The sequence below is a fragment of the Penicillium griseofulvum genome (assembly GCF_001561935.1).
Source record: "Penicillium griseofulvum strain PG3 chromosome Unknown contig_6, whole genome shotgun sequence".
In the NCBI taxonomy this organism is placed as follows: domain Eukaryota; kingdom Fungi; phylum Ascomycota; class Eurotiomycetes; order Eurotiales; family Aspergillaceae; genus Penicillium; species Penicillium griseofulvum.
Window position 1 is genome coordinate 1,869,222 of NW_024467419.1, and position 14,730 is coordinate 1,883,951.

At 48.6% G+C, this 14,730-nt stretch overlaps 7 protein-coding genes across 7 annotated transcripts; 5 read left to right on the forward strand and 2 right to left on the reverse strand.

The window, feature by feature from the left end:
• Nucleotides 1–68: 68 nt before the first annotated feature.
• Nucleotides 69–2,066, reverse strand: PGRI_077890 (WD40 repeat domain-containing protein; the record flags this gene model as incomplete). Its single annotated transcript, XM_040795503.1, has 4 exons — nucleotides 69–1,475; nucleotides 1,538–1,738; nucleotides 1,791–1,906; nucleotides 1,982–2,066. The coding sequence occupies 4 exons, from the start codon at nucleotides 2,064–2,066 to the stop codon at nucleotides 69–71; spliced, it is 1,809 nt and encodes a 602-aa protein (XP_040653180.1).
• A 407-nt stretch (nucleotides 2,067–2,473) lies between these two features.
• Nucleotides 2,474–5,058, forward strand: PGRI_077900 (Membrane-associated, eicosanoid/glutathione metabolism (MAPEG) protein; the record flags this gene model as incomplete). Its single annotated transcript, XM_040795504.1, has 7 exons — nucleotides 2,474–2,705; nucleotides 2,758–2,798; nucleotides 2,852–3,848; nucleotides 3,897–4,081; nucleotides 4,329–4,486; nucleotides 4,536–4,671; nucleotides 4,777–5,058. The coding sequence occupies 7 exons, from the start codon at nucleotides 2,474–2,476 to the stop codon at nucleotides 5,056–5,058; spliced, it is 2,031 nt and encodes a 676-aa protein (XP_040653181.1).
• Nucleotides 5,059–5,358: 300 nt separating this feature from the next.
• pyrG (orotidine-5'-phosphate decarboxylase pyrG) lies at nucleotides 5,359–6,244 on the forward strand (the record flags this gene model as incomplete). Its single annotated transcript, XM_040795505.1, has 2 exons — nucleotides 5,359–5,515; nucleotides 5,571–6,244. 2 exons carry the CDS (start codon nucleotides 5,359–5,361, stop codon nucleotides 6,242–6,244), a joined length of 831 nt encoding a protein of 276 aa, XP_040653182.1.
• Nucleotides 6,245–7,249: 1,005 nt separating this feature from the next.
• PGRI_077920 (allantoate permease family MFS transporter) lies at nucleotides 7,250–9,184 on the forward strand (the record flags this gene model as incomplete). Its single annotated transcript, XM_040795506.1, has 7 exons — nucleotides 7,250–7,502; nucleotides 7,615–7,710; nucleotides 7,769–7,974; nucleotides 8,040–8,459; nucleotides 8,508–8,856; nucleotides 8,905–9,085; nucleotides 9,133–9,184. 7 exons carry the CDS (start codon nucleotides 7,250–7,252, stop codon nucleotides 9,182–9,184), a joined length of 1,557 nt encoding a protein of 518 aa, XP_040653183.1.
• A 556-nt stretch (nucleotides 9,185–9,740) lies between these two features.
• On the forward strand, nucleotides 9,741–10,772 carry PGRI_077930 (uncharacterized protein; the record flags this gene model as incomplete). The annotated part of the gene is made up of 1 exon (XM_040795507.1): nucleotides 9,741–10,772. The coding sequence occupies one exon, from the start codon at nucleotides 9,741–9,743 to the stop codon at nucleotides 10,770–10,772; it is 1,032 nt and encodes a 343-aa protein (XP_040653184.1).
• Nucleotides 10,773–11,810: 1,038 nt separating this feature from the next.
• PGRI_077940 (snoRNA-binding rRNA-processing protein IMP3) lies at nucleotides 11,811–12,546 on the reverse strand (the record flags this gene model as incomplete). The annotated part of the gene is made up of 3 exons (XM_040795508.1): nucleotides 11,811–11,984; nucleotides 12,041–12,401; nucleotides 12,515–12,546. 3 exons carry the CDS (start codon nucleotides 12,544–12,546, stop codon nucleotides 11,811–11,813), a joined length of 567 nt encoding a protein of 188 aa, XP_040653185.1.
• A 215-nt stretch (nucleotides 12,547–12,761) lies between these two features.
• On the forward strand, nucleotides 12,762–14,344 carry PGRI_077950 (uncharacterized protein; the record flags this gene model as incomplete). The annotated part of the gene is made up of 2 exons (XM_040795509.1): nucleotides 12,762–13,708; nucleotides 13,774–14,344. 2 exons carry the CDS (start codon nucleotides 12,762–12,764, stop codon nucleotides 14,342–14,344), a joined length of 1,518 nt encoding a protein of 505 aa, XP_040653186.1.
• Nucleotides 14,345–14,730: the final 386 nt, after the last annotated feature.

Sequence of the window (14,730 nt, forward strand, 5' to 3'; positions counted from 1 at the left end):
ATGCTATGTCCTTTGCGCCAATGCCAAGTCGATTCAACGTGCATCTTGAATCCGATGTCCGTTTTTCATCACTGTCTCCGATTCCCATCTGGCATACCACCACCTTGCAACCCAGGCAAGCCACCAAATCCACCAGGGAATCCAGGGTTGTTCGCCAAAGCTTGGAGGTTGAAATTATGTGGCATGGGGAAACCCTGGAGTTGTTTCTGCAACTGTGCGAGGTCCATATTCATAGGCGGTGTTCCGGTCATACCCTGTGGCATGGGGAACCCATGCATTCCTGGTGTGGGGGTGCTCGACTGCGATGGAGGGTGAGTGGACATGAGTGCAGCCAAACGTTCTGGATTCATCCCACCCATAGCGGCGCCATCCATTCCTGGCTGCCGAGGCTGAGCACTGCCAATACCAGGTAGTAGGCCTGGAGCGTCGGGCTGGGAGCCGGCCGGCGGCGCACTTTGAATACCCGGCAGAGCAGGGCCACCTGGTCGTCGTTGATCGACCAGGCTGTCGGCTTCATCCTGCATTTCTTGCTCCTCGTCCTCGCGCATTTGCTTCCGGCCAAACCCGCGGTTCCATGTCCCTTGGGCTTCTGCGGCCTCTTCGCCGATGTGGAATCGGTCTTTCATATAGCTAGTCTCGCCGGGCCGAGTCCGCGACCAGAATCGAGTGAAATTATCCTTAGATCCAGAAGCCAAGATATGGCCCAGTGGATGCCAGTCTAGTGACCAAATTGTAGCGCCGTGTGCGTACTGTATCTTATGAGCCGGATAAATTACCTGCGGCGGAGTATTAGCCGGGTCCGGGCTGTCGTACGGTGCCACGGTGGGAATCTGGCCGGCTGGCAGGTGAGGTTCATCAAGTAGATAATGATAGAGAGAACCATCCTCGGCACCAGTCGAGATAAGGTTACTGTGAATTGGGTGCCATGTCAAAGACGAAACCGGCTTCTCATGGCCTCGCAAAATGCAAATATCGCGCATCATCCGCAAATCAAATACCCTCGCAGTCTGGTCTCGTGACGAAGTAGCAAGGAGGTTGCTGTTCACACGCGAGAATCGCGTCGATGTTACAGTGTTTTTGTGACTGTGGAGGGTCGTCAAGCAGCGACCAGTGCGTGGATCCCAGAACTTCACCTGATGATCCTTCGATCCAGAAACAATCAGACCCTTGGTCGGGTGCCAGTCGCAAGACTTGACATCCCAATTGTGTCCGGTCAGTGTCGCGTCGGCCGTTCGGGTTGCAAAGTCGAAGATTTTGAGGGTTGTGTCATCAGATGCTGAAAGAAACTTGGTATCACTGGGTGCCCAGGCCAGATCGCGGACTGCGTCGTGGTGCGCGTCATCGATTGTCTCGACGTTGTTGAAGTTTGGTCGCCAGTATTTGATATCACCTCTTTGTCCACCGGAGACCAGCCAATCCTGGCTATGGGCCCATGCCAAGGATGTGACACCAGCCTGTATTTGATCGTAGTGTGCCTGCACCAAGAGAACATTTCAGATTAGCAAGGGCGCCATTCGCAGAAGCTGTAAATACGCACATCCATAACCGTCTCGAAATTGAACGCCGTTCCATTCCAAAGCATAAACTCTCCCGTATGACCGCCGGTCAACAGCCGCCTTCCCTCGGGAGTCCATCGCACTACGACAATGGGTTTCTTTGATTTTCCGATTGATTGGTGAAGGTGTCGCACGGGGATTGTATCGACAGCAGAATGAGGCCGCGCCATCGGGGGAAGAACCTATCGCAAGTCAGTCTCTTTGTCAGGTCAAAGTAGTTCAAGCGATACATACATCGACTGCAAAGCTGGGACTCGGTCGTTCCGTCTCCAGTCGGTATCCTCCTTTGTATCTCGGTTGTCGTGTTCGCATCCATTGTACCATTGAAGAGCCATAATCCGTGACGAGACCTGAGCAACGGTTAGCAGTCAGGCTATGGACAAGCAGAAGCTCAATCAAAATCACTTCGGATCAAGCAAACATACGTGGTCTGCGAGGTCCGACTGGCCCATCGAAATTCTTTCCAAATCGCCCTGGGCCATCACCTCCATTGTCGTCGTAGTAGGTCATCGCGACCGGGATGAAAAGATGTACAGGATCAAGGCTGTCGGTTGGCGAACATGAGGATCAAAGAGAAGTTTCAACTGATATATTGAAAAAGAAGCTAAAAAAGAACAAAAAGATGCGGAGAGAGTCGAAGCTCTTCGGAGGGCAGGATCCGTCCCTTTGATCACCTGTGACGCTGATTGGCCCCTACGGGTTTTATCTGCAAGCTTGCGCTATGTCTCCCCCCGCCAATGTCACAGTACTAAATCAATCTTGTTTCTGGTCTTTTTGTATTTCTCTTCTCTTCGCCTATCTGCTCTAATTGTGCGTTCTAGTTTTCGTGTTGCTCTCTGTCGGTGCTCCGGTTTCATCGGAGCTCGACTTAAAGTAGGCCCTTCCATCTCTCATACTGCCTTCGCGGAGCTGTTAAGATGGCTCGCACTGGAGCAATTAACGCTCGCGAGGAATCACTCAAGTCAACGAACGGTGCCGTCCAGAATGAAACAGAGGTCTCTCTACCATCAACTTCAACTCGAAAGAGACGCAGTAAATATCGCCATGTAGCTGCATATCACTCAGAAGCTCGCCCTTCCAGCCTCAGTCGAGAGGCTGACGTGCTCCCCAACTTTCTGGGTTTTCGAAATCTCATGGTTTTGGTACTTGGTAGGGTCGCTGAGAAATTGTACCTTTGTATGTGGAGCTAATGTTCCGACAGTGGCGATGAACCTGCGATTGATTATTGAGAACTTCATGAAAGTGAGAAAAGCTATTCAATTACTGTCTCGAGTTACCAACTAATAAGTACATAGTATGGCGTGTTAATATGTATCAAATGTCATGACTATCGCAGGCAAGACGTTGTTCTCGGGTCTATATTATTTGCCTCGGTTCCATGTCATTTGCTCGTGGCATACATCATTGAGCTTTCAGCCGCTACTGCAGCCAAGCAAGCAGTGGGTCGCCAAAAGAAGACAGAAAAAGAAAAAGAGCACGACCAGAAGGTCTTCCAGTCTACATGGCCGTACACTGCGTTCCTGCACACGCTTAATGCTACGCTATGCCTCACAGTAACTAGCTTCGTGGTATATTTCTACATCCATCATCCGGGCATTGGGACAATATGCGAGTTGCATGCCATCATCGTGTGGTTAAAAAATTGCTCTTATGCCTTCACAAACCGTGACCTCCGTCTCGCTCTACTCAATCCCTCTGCAGACCCTGGCTTGCCCGAAATCTACTCCTCATGCCCCTACCCCAGGAATATTACCATGAATAACCTGGCATACTTCTGGCTGGCACCTACACTGGTATATCAGCCTGTTTATCCGCGCACCGCATCCATCCGGTGGTCATTTGTTGCAAAGCGCCTTGCAGAGTTCGTGGTCCTAGCAGTGTTCATCTGGCTTCTGTCTGCGCAGTATGCCGCACCGGTGTTGCGGAACTCGATTGATAAGATCGCAGTAATGGACATCGCCTCCATATTGGAGCGGGTTATGAAGCTGTCCACAATCTCGTTGATCATTTGGCTTGCAGGCTTCTTTGCGTTGTTTCAAGCACTTTTGAACGCTTTGGCAGAAGTCATGCAGTTTGGAGATCGCGAATTCTACACCGACTGGTGGAACAGCTCCAGTCTGGGTGGTTATTGGCGATCTTGGAACCGGCCTGTCTACCTATTCATGAAGAGACATGTCTACTCACCGCTGGTGGGTCGTGGATGGAGCCCTCTGGCTGCGAGTGGAATGGTTTTCACACTCTCCGCGATTCTTCACGAAATGCTGGTTGGCATTCCGACGCATAATTTCATCGGTACGTATTTCGCTCTCTAATCACAGCTCAGACGCTAATTAAGTCCAGGTGTCGCGTTTTTTGGAATGATGTTCCAGCTGCCATTAATTAGCCTCACTGCACCGTTAGAGAAAATGCGCGGGCCCGAAGGCAGGGTCATTGGAAACTGCATCTTCTGGGTCAGCTTTTGTCTAGTCGGACAACCACTTGGAGCACTTCTGTACTTCTTCGCTTGGCAGGCCAAGTACGGGAGTGTAAGTAGGATGGTGCCGAGCGTGGCATGAATTTTTCAACAGCCATTCTATGTATCCCTCAACATATACTAGGACTCATAGCATCTAGACATTTCTTCGCGAAATGAGAAAGCATCCCTTGCATAACGTCGGATTATGTACTGTTCCAAATAACGAGAGAGAAAAAAAAAAAACAAACAAAGCGTAAGATCTAGAAAGTTCTTTCAATTCATCTTTCAATGCAAAAGGCCAAGTATATCACACTCAGGCCCCCCCGGCACGGCCGAATCGATTGCACCGACGGAAACTCGGAGACTCGACTCCCGAGCTTCCTACCTATAAAGGACCTTTAGCAAACATAAACGATCACATCATTACCCTAGATTCTCTCATCATGGTCGCATTTATTGTTCCTAGCAACTACGGGTAAGTTCCTCAAACTTCTTCTCTGAAATCGGTTAACATTATTTCACAGCGCCGTCATTGGCGTCGCACTCGGCGCCATCCCCGTTTTGGGCTTTATCCATGGTGCTATCACTGGTAACATGCGCAAGGAGGCTAAGGTGCCCTACCCTCACAGCTATGCCTCCATGGAGCTATGCAAGGAAAACGTGCGTCCAATTCCCCCGTCTATCACTCGGCCTTCCTAAGGCCCCGTATTCAATGGAAACATACTTCCTATAAACACCAAATCGCACTTACTAAACTAGTTATAGGCCAAGGCTGAGAAGTTCAATTGCGCCCAGCGCGCTCACACCAACTTCCTCGAGAATGCCTCGCAGACAATGCTTTTCACCCTAGTCGCTGGCCTGAAGTACCCAGAGTGGGCTGCTGGTTTGGGTGCTCTGTGGGTTTTCTTCCGCGCTCTATTCCTTTATGGCTATGTGTACTCGGACAAGCCACAGGGCAAGGGCCGCCTGATGGGTGGGTTCTTCTGGTTTGTGCAGGGTGCTCTCTGGGGATTGAGTGTTTTCGGAGTTGGAAAGGAACTGCTTTGAATCTTGTAATAACCTGAAGTGTATAATCCTCTAAATCACTTTCAAATCTAAGATTTATGTATTTCTATACCGAATGCAAATATTGCAGAGCCCGCCACAGATATAGCCTTTACCAGTGGGGTCCGCTGTGGCAGAAAAAGTTCCCCGATGGTTCTCTCGAACTTCGACATTATTTCTACGTTTGAACCTCGAAAGACAATTGTATTCTGGGACATTTGTCATTTCCAACCCCTGAGGTCATTCAATTTCCTCTTGAAACGCCAAAAACTCGTACCAAATACACATCTCTTCGGCCCCGCCATGTCGTCCAAGTCGCAATTGACCTACAGCGCCCGCGCTCAATCGCACCCCAATCCCCTCGCGCGCAAACTTTTCCAAGTCGCCGAAGAGAAGAAGAGCAATGTCACCGTTTCCGCTGACGTGACCACGACAAAGGAGCTCCTGGAGCTTGCCGACCGTAAGTGAACGCAACATACCCCACCCCTCCAAACAGCCCACTAACCCATCTACAGGCCTTGGCCCCTACATCGCCGTGATCAAAACACACATCGACATCCTCTCCGACTTCAGCCAAGCAACAATTGATGGCCTGAATGCCCTAGCCCAAAAGCACAACTTCCTCATCTTCGAAGACCGCAAATTCATCGACATCGGCAACACAGTCCAGAAACAATACCACAATGGCACCCTCCGCATCTCCGAATGGGCCCACATAATCAACTGCTCCGTCCTACCCGGCGAGGGTATCGTTGAGGCCCTTGCGCAAACTGCCCAAGCCACTGACTTCCCCTATGGCTCCGAGCGCGGCCTCCTCATCCTCGCCGAGATGACCTCGAAGGGATCCCTCGCAACAGGCGCATACACCTCTGCCTCTGTTGATATCGCCCGTAAGTACCCCAGCTTCGTCCTAGGTTTTGTCTCGACCCGGTCGCTGGGCGAAGTCGAGTCTATCGAGGCACCCGCACAGGGCGAGGACTTCGTCGTCTTCACCACCGGCGTCAACCTCTCTTCTAAGGGCGATAAGCTCGGTCAGCAGTACCAGACACCCCAGTCGGCTATTGGCCGTGGTGCGGACTTTATTATCTCTGGTCGTGGTATTTATGCCGCTGCGGACCCTGTTGAGGCCGTTAAGCAATACCAGCAGCAGGGCTGGGAGGCGTATCTGGCCCGCGTGGGTGCGCAATAGAACGTGAAATAGTCCCCGTTCTATTATAGTTGCATGCGTGATGCATAATGAAAATATATTTGATGGCATGCTATATAAACCTTTTTGCAGCTTGGTGCTTTCTTACATGGTTGTTCACGAGTCTCTCCAGGACTTATACAAGGTAAGGCGTTTCCCGCATGTACCAGACGATGCAAGGGCAAGGTTAAGTCCGAGCATGACACGCAAGTGGTCTGCATGCAGCATTTTTCACGTCTTCGAATGAGATCAAAAGCGAATATCTGCGAATATTTGGAGTAGCTTTGATAAGAAAGTCTTCTCCAAACTCGGGATATATCCGCGGACAATAGATAAGACTAACAGTGTACTTTTGCTTCAACTTTGTCGGAAGCATCTCCGAAGTGTCAGCATCTCGATAATGCCTGTTCATTGCATGGAGTAGTATCCTGGTAGATATAGTTCACGTAATTCATCCGATCTACCAATTCCACCCTACACCAAGTATCTAGCCCTATATTGAAAACACCTTTACTAAACACGAAAGACGAGAATAATTTCTACGCCGATCATCCATTCCCCTCAAACCCCCCCTCTCTTGGCCATCCAATGAGATAGATCAAAAACCGCCAACCCCAGACAAATCAGCTTATCATGAAGAGAGACCCACAATATACTTGCCGAGCTGCATTTACTGCGTTGCTTGATAGGACCGTTAGGAAGATTCCTCCCCCAGATAACGCTATGTGAAGCGACGGTTTTCCTCAGCGGCACAGGGTACAGGGATATAGTAGCCTACTTAGTATTAAGTCCTAAGATCGTCCTACAAAGCTACCGGACGTGCGGAATTCTTGCCGTGCATTTTTACCTTATTTAGCTGTGCCCGCCCGGTTTTTCTTTTGACCTCTTTCTATACATTGTCTCGGTATCACCTATAGTTGCACGCTAATTCGAGGAGAGCTCAATTCTGTTCTGGGTGGCCTTTGATCTTAATTACTCTACTTTTTCCGCTCTAACCTAACCGATACCATGGGCTCAGAGGAGAAGGATATCGGCATTTCCTCTGGTGTGGAAACCAACACCGACATGAGCAAGATAAAACATGTCGACTCCACCATAGAGAAGCATGCACACGATGCCGATGAGGCTATGAAGGTCTTTGACGGTCTTCATGGCGAAACTATCGAGCTAGACGAGGCCACAAATCGCCGCTTGTTAAAGATTATTGATTGGCATATGATGCCTATCATGTGTTTGGTCTATGGCATGAATTATCTTGATAGTATGTGCATGTCTCTCCTGGTGTTTCCAAAGCAGGGCAAGAGAGGGTTTTGTTTAATGCTTTGTTCTGTTGGGTTGAACCCCGAAGTGTTAATCTGTGATCCGATGTATAGAAACGACTCTCTCCTATGCTAGTGTTATGGGTCTCAAGAAGGATCTGAATCTCAAGGGAGACCAGTATCAGTGGCTTGGGAGTTTGTTCTACTTTGGTATGTCTCTGCTTTTCTTTTGGATTAACTCTGGGGCACACCTAATATCTCTGCATAGGCTATCTCGCTTGGGAATACCCGACCAACCGCCTCCTCCAGCGCCTCCCACTAGGAAAATATTCTGCGGCCTGTATATTAATCTGGGGATTGATCCTTAGTTGTTTTGCCGCTGTCAGCAACTACTCCGGTGCTATCGCCATCCGCTTTATGCTCGGAGTGTTCGAAGCCGCTGTGACACCAGGTTTTGCACTTTTGACTTCCCAGGTACAACTTTCTTACCCCAAACCAATATTATAAGCTATATACAATGAAGCTAACATCCCAAACAGTGGTACACAAAACAAGAACAAGGCAGCCGCGTTAACATCTGGTTCAGCTTCAACGGCGTAGGCCAAATCTTCGGCGGAGTAGTCGCCTACGGCATCGCCGTCGGTGCCGAAAAGCACGGGTCCTCTATCGATCCATGGAAGATTATTTTCCTCGTCACTGGTCTCCTCACCATCTGCTTGGGATTGGTTTTCCTCTGGATTGTACCTGACAACCAACTCAATGCACGGTGGTTAAATGAAGAAGATCGGGTCCTGGCTGTTGCCCGTGTAAGGGTCAACCAGCAAGGCATTGGGAATAAGAACTTCAAATTGTATCAGGTCAAAGAAGCGCTTTTGGACCCGATGACATGGGCTTTCTTCTTTTATGCTTTGATTGCTGATATTCCGAATGGGGGTATTACCAATTTCTTCAATCAGTTGGTATGTGGCCATATAAAGACTTGAATATTCCATGCTGATCAAGTCTAGATTGCAAGCTTCGGATATACTGATCAAGAGAGTCTAATTCTGGGTATCCCTGGCGGCGCAGTGGAAATTATTGCGCTATTGCTCAATGGCTATGTCGGACAAATCACCGGTCAACGTGTTCTGGCCAGTTTGGGTGGGCTCGTCGCTTCAATTGTGGGGATGTTGCTCATTGTCGCTCTACCCCTATCAAACAATGTTGGTCGTTTGATTGGTTACTACCTCACACAAGCCAGCCCGACACCTTTCGTGGCATTACTATCGCTGATTTCTTCTAATGTCGCGGGATATACTAAGAAGACAACAGTGGCAGCTTTATATTTGATTGGATATTGTGCCGGAAATATTATCGGTAAGCAAAAATTCCAAAAGCAAAAAAAGAAGCGCTAACACCACCAAGGCCCACAAACCTTCCGTCCACAGGACGCTCCCCGCTATGTCTCCGCTGAAGTGACAATTATCGTTTGCTGGGGTGTCTGTTTATTCCTGTTGGTCGGTGTGTGGATGTGGTATCGCCGTGAGAATGCGAAGAAGCTCCTTTTCACTGCTCGACCAGAGTATGTGAGACTTGAGAATCAAGAGTGAGTGGCGTCTACTACTTAAACTAACATTTTGCTAACATTTGCAGATGGCTTGATTTAACAGATCGGGAGAATCCTGAATTCATTTATTCTCTTTAATCTCTTTAAATTTGAAGAGTGAGACAATTTCAAGTTTTTATTATACAAAATCCTTTTTTTATATTTTTATGTAGATCTCTCGTTGAGACTAGGGTTCCCAACACTAAATATGCATACACCTAGAGGTTAGCGTACTTATCTTCCACAGTTCTAATATCTACTATATTCATAGATTTTGTAGATGTATGTTGTAAATAATGTGCTTTTTTATATTAGTATCTATACATAAAATACCCTGACCTATACCCCATACTTACAATAAAACCCCTGCATTCGCAACTGCAGGCGCCTATATGACGATCATGGCCAGACACTCTCCTAGAACCCCCCACTCTGCTAAAATAGATGAGAAGCGGTGTGAACATAAATAAAAGGAAAGAGATTCGCTTCATTTTACTTATTTTTTTTTTCTGTATATTTCTTATATTTCTTATATTTCTTTGGTTCAAGATGGAGAGTTGACCTCTTTTAATAACCCTAATCTTTTTATACATCAACATCTGATCAGGGCACCTGCCTATATTTGCCTATGATCGAGACTTCCCGCTGACGGGAAATGGCCTCCGTCACATGCCTGGCCATTCAGCCATCTCTGGATATTTCAAAGTGTGAACCTGTCGTCACAGAGCTCAAAGGATGCGATTCACCAATATACCCATCTGAGATGGCCAAGGTGAAACGAATCGATCCACCGGGAAATGTGCCCAAATCTTCATCTCGTCGAGAATCGCAAACATCGACTAGTTCAAGTCACCCTCGCTCGGCATCCCGCAGCACTGTGCGATCGCGACCCAATAGCCGTCGTAGTTCCTTCCATTCACCGCGCCGGGCTGTGCCCAACGCTGCCATCGTGCCTGTCACATCACCTCGCACTTCTACGACTTCTACGCAAGACAAGCGAGAGTCACTACTCGCGCTACACCGGGAGTCATGTCGTCTGTTCCAAGGCGATGGATCGAACAGATCCTCGATCGAGACAAGACCTTCTCTGCGCCGGACAGCATCAACTACATATAGATCCCAGCGAGAGGGTCGTATATCAACAGAGAAAGGGAGCTCAGAACCTTCCTCTCCTGTTGCACTTTCATATTCCAGCTTCCGCTTTGAGCCTGAGTCTACTTCAGCTCCACCGAGGAGTGCACCACACTTCGTCACATCAAGAGATCGATCAAATACCTTGCCCAGCCGCCACCACCACAGTCCCTCATCCTCATCCATTCATGTCCCGGCGACAGTAATGGAATGGACCTCACCCGATACCCGGCGGCGCGAGTATGAGAAAATCGACCGGGCAAGCAGTGGTGTCCGAGGGTTCTGGCGTCGCGTTGCACCTCGCTGCTTCCAAACTCGCGACTCACGCACCCCGTTCTTCGAGGAAGGCAAATCCGAGCGCGAAGGCAGTGTACGACGGTTCCGCATGGATCTCCCTGAAGATGAAGAATTACCTTCCCCTCGAGGAAAGCCACAGGTCCAGGTCTTGGATCTCCAGGGCAAGAACACTTCCAACTCGAATTCAAATCCATCGGATGGCGCTCGAAGACGGTGGGGGTGTCTTCGTTCAAAGTCTTCTACTCTTCCTAATGCCTAAATTCTTGGTCCTGATTTTGATTCTCAGCATTTATCATTACTCACAGAGCCTAGCACAGGTGCTGCTCGCAAAACTACACTGCCTGCTTTTCCTATGATACCATGATCCCCAAGTGATGATCCGCATTTGCATTCAGTGGTCCCATTCCACATGTCCCTTCTTGGCGGGAATATCACCCTCTGGCCTATTCTTATCTCCAGTCCCTTTTGCATTTTTTGCATTGCTGTCTTTTTGTTTGACTGAGATACCCTTATTATTATTGGCACACTGTACATAGCCTACGGTACATACACATTTCGGCTCTAGTGATGCTATCTTTTGGCATAATCAACTGATTTCCATACATTATACAAGTCGAGTCTTCGAATAGAAGAAAACTTCAAAAATAGTCAGAAACAACTGCCCCTCCTGCTACCCCTCCTAGAACGGGAGAGTAAACCAACCAGGAACACTTTAATTAATTGCCAGCCATTTGCCTTAACATGCCGGTCTATACAGACGCCTATTCGTTGGAGATGTGCACATGACCGATCAGCAGTTTGAATTCCTGCGCGAACTTTAAGTCACCTTTTTACGAGGTCATTCGGAATATTTGAAAGAAATGTCTTTTTATAAAGAACTTCATTGGTAGAACCTCATTGGTTCATTCTGCCTTTCCGGATAATATCTGCTATTTGGTAACAGCCTATGGAAGTGAGAAAATATCCCTTCTGCGGGCTGTATAGAATCATCCATGTGGATAGTAATATAAATAGTAAAAGAGCACCAAGACCGAGGTTCACGTTTGTATAGTCTCTATGGGTCACCCTGCAAAAGCGGTGAAGTGCCCTGCAGTAACCCCAAGTCTAAATGTGTACAGCGCTCTACTCCCCAAATTTCTATATAATATAGGTAGTATTCATATCCATATCGAATTATCAGAATCTTGAACATGAGATATCATTTCATGAAACATCAATACGCCAAACCCAAACAGGCCACAATGCACAAGCGCCGGGTATATCAGAACAAAAACCCAAAATGCTTTTTTTTAATCAATCACAGAAGATCAAAGTCATCCAACTTCTCACGGTAACGCAAGATGTTGCGCTTGATCTTACTGGAATCAACCCAGGTGACGAAGTCCTCCATGTTGCGAGTAACCAAGAAAGCAGGATCATTGACGACTTCAGTACCAACACGGACATGTCCCTGCTCAATGAAAGTAGTAGCCTAGCAAAGTCAGCATTTTATTGCATATACCCATCCCAAACCAAGTCGCAACCTACAGCCTTGATAGTCTCAACCATGCCAGAGCGCACCATGAAAACAGCCAATCGGCGACGGCACAGCGCAGAAACTGTAACCTCGCGCTCGACTCTGGACAGACCGGCGCCCTGCTCACGGGACTGCTTCAGGATTCCCATGCGCCACAGCTTGTCCAATAGCTCGGATTCAAGCTTCTTGCGCAGCGGGTCCGCATCGGGATCTAGTTGGGAGAGCTTGTGGGCAAGCTGGCGCAGAGAACCGCAGAGCGCGTTGTATTTGCGGTAGTCCATTGGGTCTTGGAGGAGGTATCGTTGCCGGATCTCATGTTCGCGGTGGTTGCCGTCCGACTTGTAGTTGTGGAAATCGACCTTCCGAAGAAGTCTGCAAGGAGGTTAGCGTTAGCAATTAATCTTTCGTGGTATCGTGAAGCTTTGAAGATGTTGGGTGTGATCGGGTTGAGATTTCTGCGGGCGGAATTATAGGTGCAGACGTACTTCTTCTCGTGGTGCTTGAGTTCGCGAACCATTGTAGCAGTTGTTTCGGCTAGCTTAGATTAAAACCGAAAAAAAAGATCGAGGGTGACTGGGCAGACCGAGGACGTTTCTCGACAAGAGTCGCTGCGATAACAAAAAAATCAAGGCGGTCGATTTCTGCGGGTAAATCTCCATACACCGCCCGCCTTCCCCCCAACATCTCTCCACGGCTAATTCATATCAACATTGGCTAGTTCGAATTCGCAACATGGAGGATACAGCTAATACGCCAAGTAAAATGACAGGTCGCCCTCGGGTAGACCTCGAGCCGTACAAGGCCGAAATTATCGGCTTGTTCGAAAAGAAAATGAAGAGTGACGACATTTGCAAGCACCTGAAGCGGCAACATGATATTCAGATCTCGTCGCGTACTCTGTCCAAGCGCCTACAGCTGTGGGGAGTTAAGAAAAAGATGGAAAACAATTCCTCCAATGTAGAGCTGCACGCTCGCATCAAAAACCTTTTCTTCGACGTAGGTCTAACCGACCAAGAGATCGTCACCGTTCTACACGACGAGGGCTACGATGTCTCTCACCGTACGCTCCGCAGACTCCGTCACCAGCTCGGCATTCGCCTACGACTTGATTCGCCTACACAGCAACAAGCACAGGTTCAGGAAATCCTCGATGCCCTGACCGAGGAGATGGACAAGGGGACCATTGAGGGATATGGAAAGGAACTATTGCACAACCACTTCCGAAGCAAGGGGTACGTCTTTGCCCGAGACCGTCTCTACAGCGTTTACCGCATGCTGCGCCCAGACACAGTAGAACGCCGCACGAGCGACGTACCCCGGCGTCCTCCCCCGCCAAAGATTCTAGCCGGGCCTAATCTGACCTGGCATGTGAATGGGTACTCAAAGCTAGCCAATTTCGGGTTCCGCATTCATGCCGAGCTAGATGCGTATTCCCGATATGTCCTCTGGATCCATGTTGGCGTGGATGCGCACGCGGCTGTAGGCGTTCTCAAAAACCATCTTGAGACTGTTGCTTCTAAAAACCGGCAACCACGCACCCTTCGATCTGACCTTGAGTCGGAAGTTCCTCTTCTAGCTGATGCTCACTTTGCGCTCCGACGCGCGACTGAGCCGGATGTCCAGCGTGAGCAGTGCTGTGCACCTGGACGAGCTGCAGACACCCACCGGATTGAATCCTGGTGGGCCCAGCTTGCTAAATCTGTAGTAACACTATACCATGTTAGTCAAATCTTATCCTTCACAGGTTCTCCTACATCCAATCAAAGAATACTAACCTCGACCAGAACTATTTCCGTGGACTTCACAACGAAGGCCTCTTCTCATCAACAGTAATCCCCGAACAAGTCGCCCTCCTCGCAATCTACATGCCCACTCTCCGCTCCCATATCAAATCATACGTCCAAACTTGGAACATGCACAACATTCGCAAACAAACAGACCACCCAGAGCGCACCCCTGGAAAACCCTATATGAACTACCACCATCCACCCAAAGGCGTAGAGAACTTCGGCCTCGCAGCCGACGTCCCGACGCTGCAGCTCCTGCAACAAAATCACGTCGACTACGACACAGAGCAATATCTACCACCAGACACCTTGCAATGGTGTGAGGCGCAACTCCAGCAGCTGGGCTTCGACCCTCGTAAACCGCCTGCACGGATGCCTGGTGACCTCCAGCCGTTCCGCTCGGTTTACTTGGCCTTGCGCGAGCGTGCGTGGCACCATGAGCGCTCCGGAGCTGAACCAAAGTTAGCAATTTGTGGAATGGCTAGTCAGGGCTTACGGGGCTATTTCCCCTCTGAGCCTGCCCGGTAGGCGTTGATGAATCTTATGAATAACGAATGGAAGATCAAGGGTTTGAGCTATACGTTAGAGCAAGCATACCATATCTCTACTATTAATCTGTTGGAATGGGTATTTCCATCTCAAAGAATGACGAGGATGAATAAATACGAAGTATCTCATTTACTCTTAATCTTTTTGCATGTAAGGTATGTAGAAAGCCCGTATGTATTCTGTTCTGTTATTCACTAAATTCAGTCTTCAAAATGTGTGAAAAAAAAGAGCCTAGAAAATGCCCTGTGAAAAAAAAAAATATGACAAAAAAGACGCAGCCTGATCGTTTCTCGTCTTGGGTTGTTAGACCCGAGTTCAATGAGCCCAACGCATCAAAATCCAAGCCTAAGAAACTCGCAAAAAGA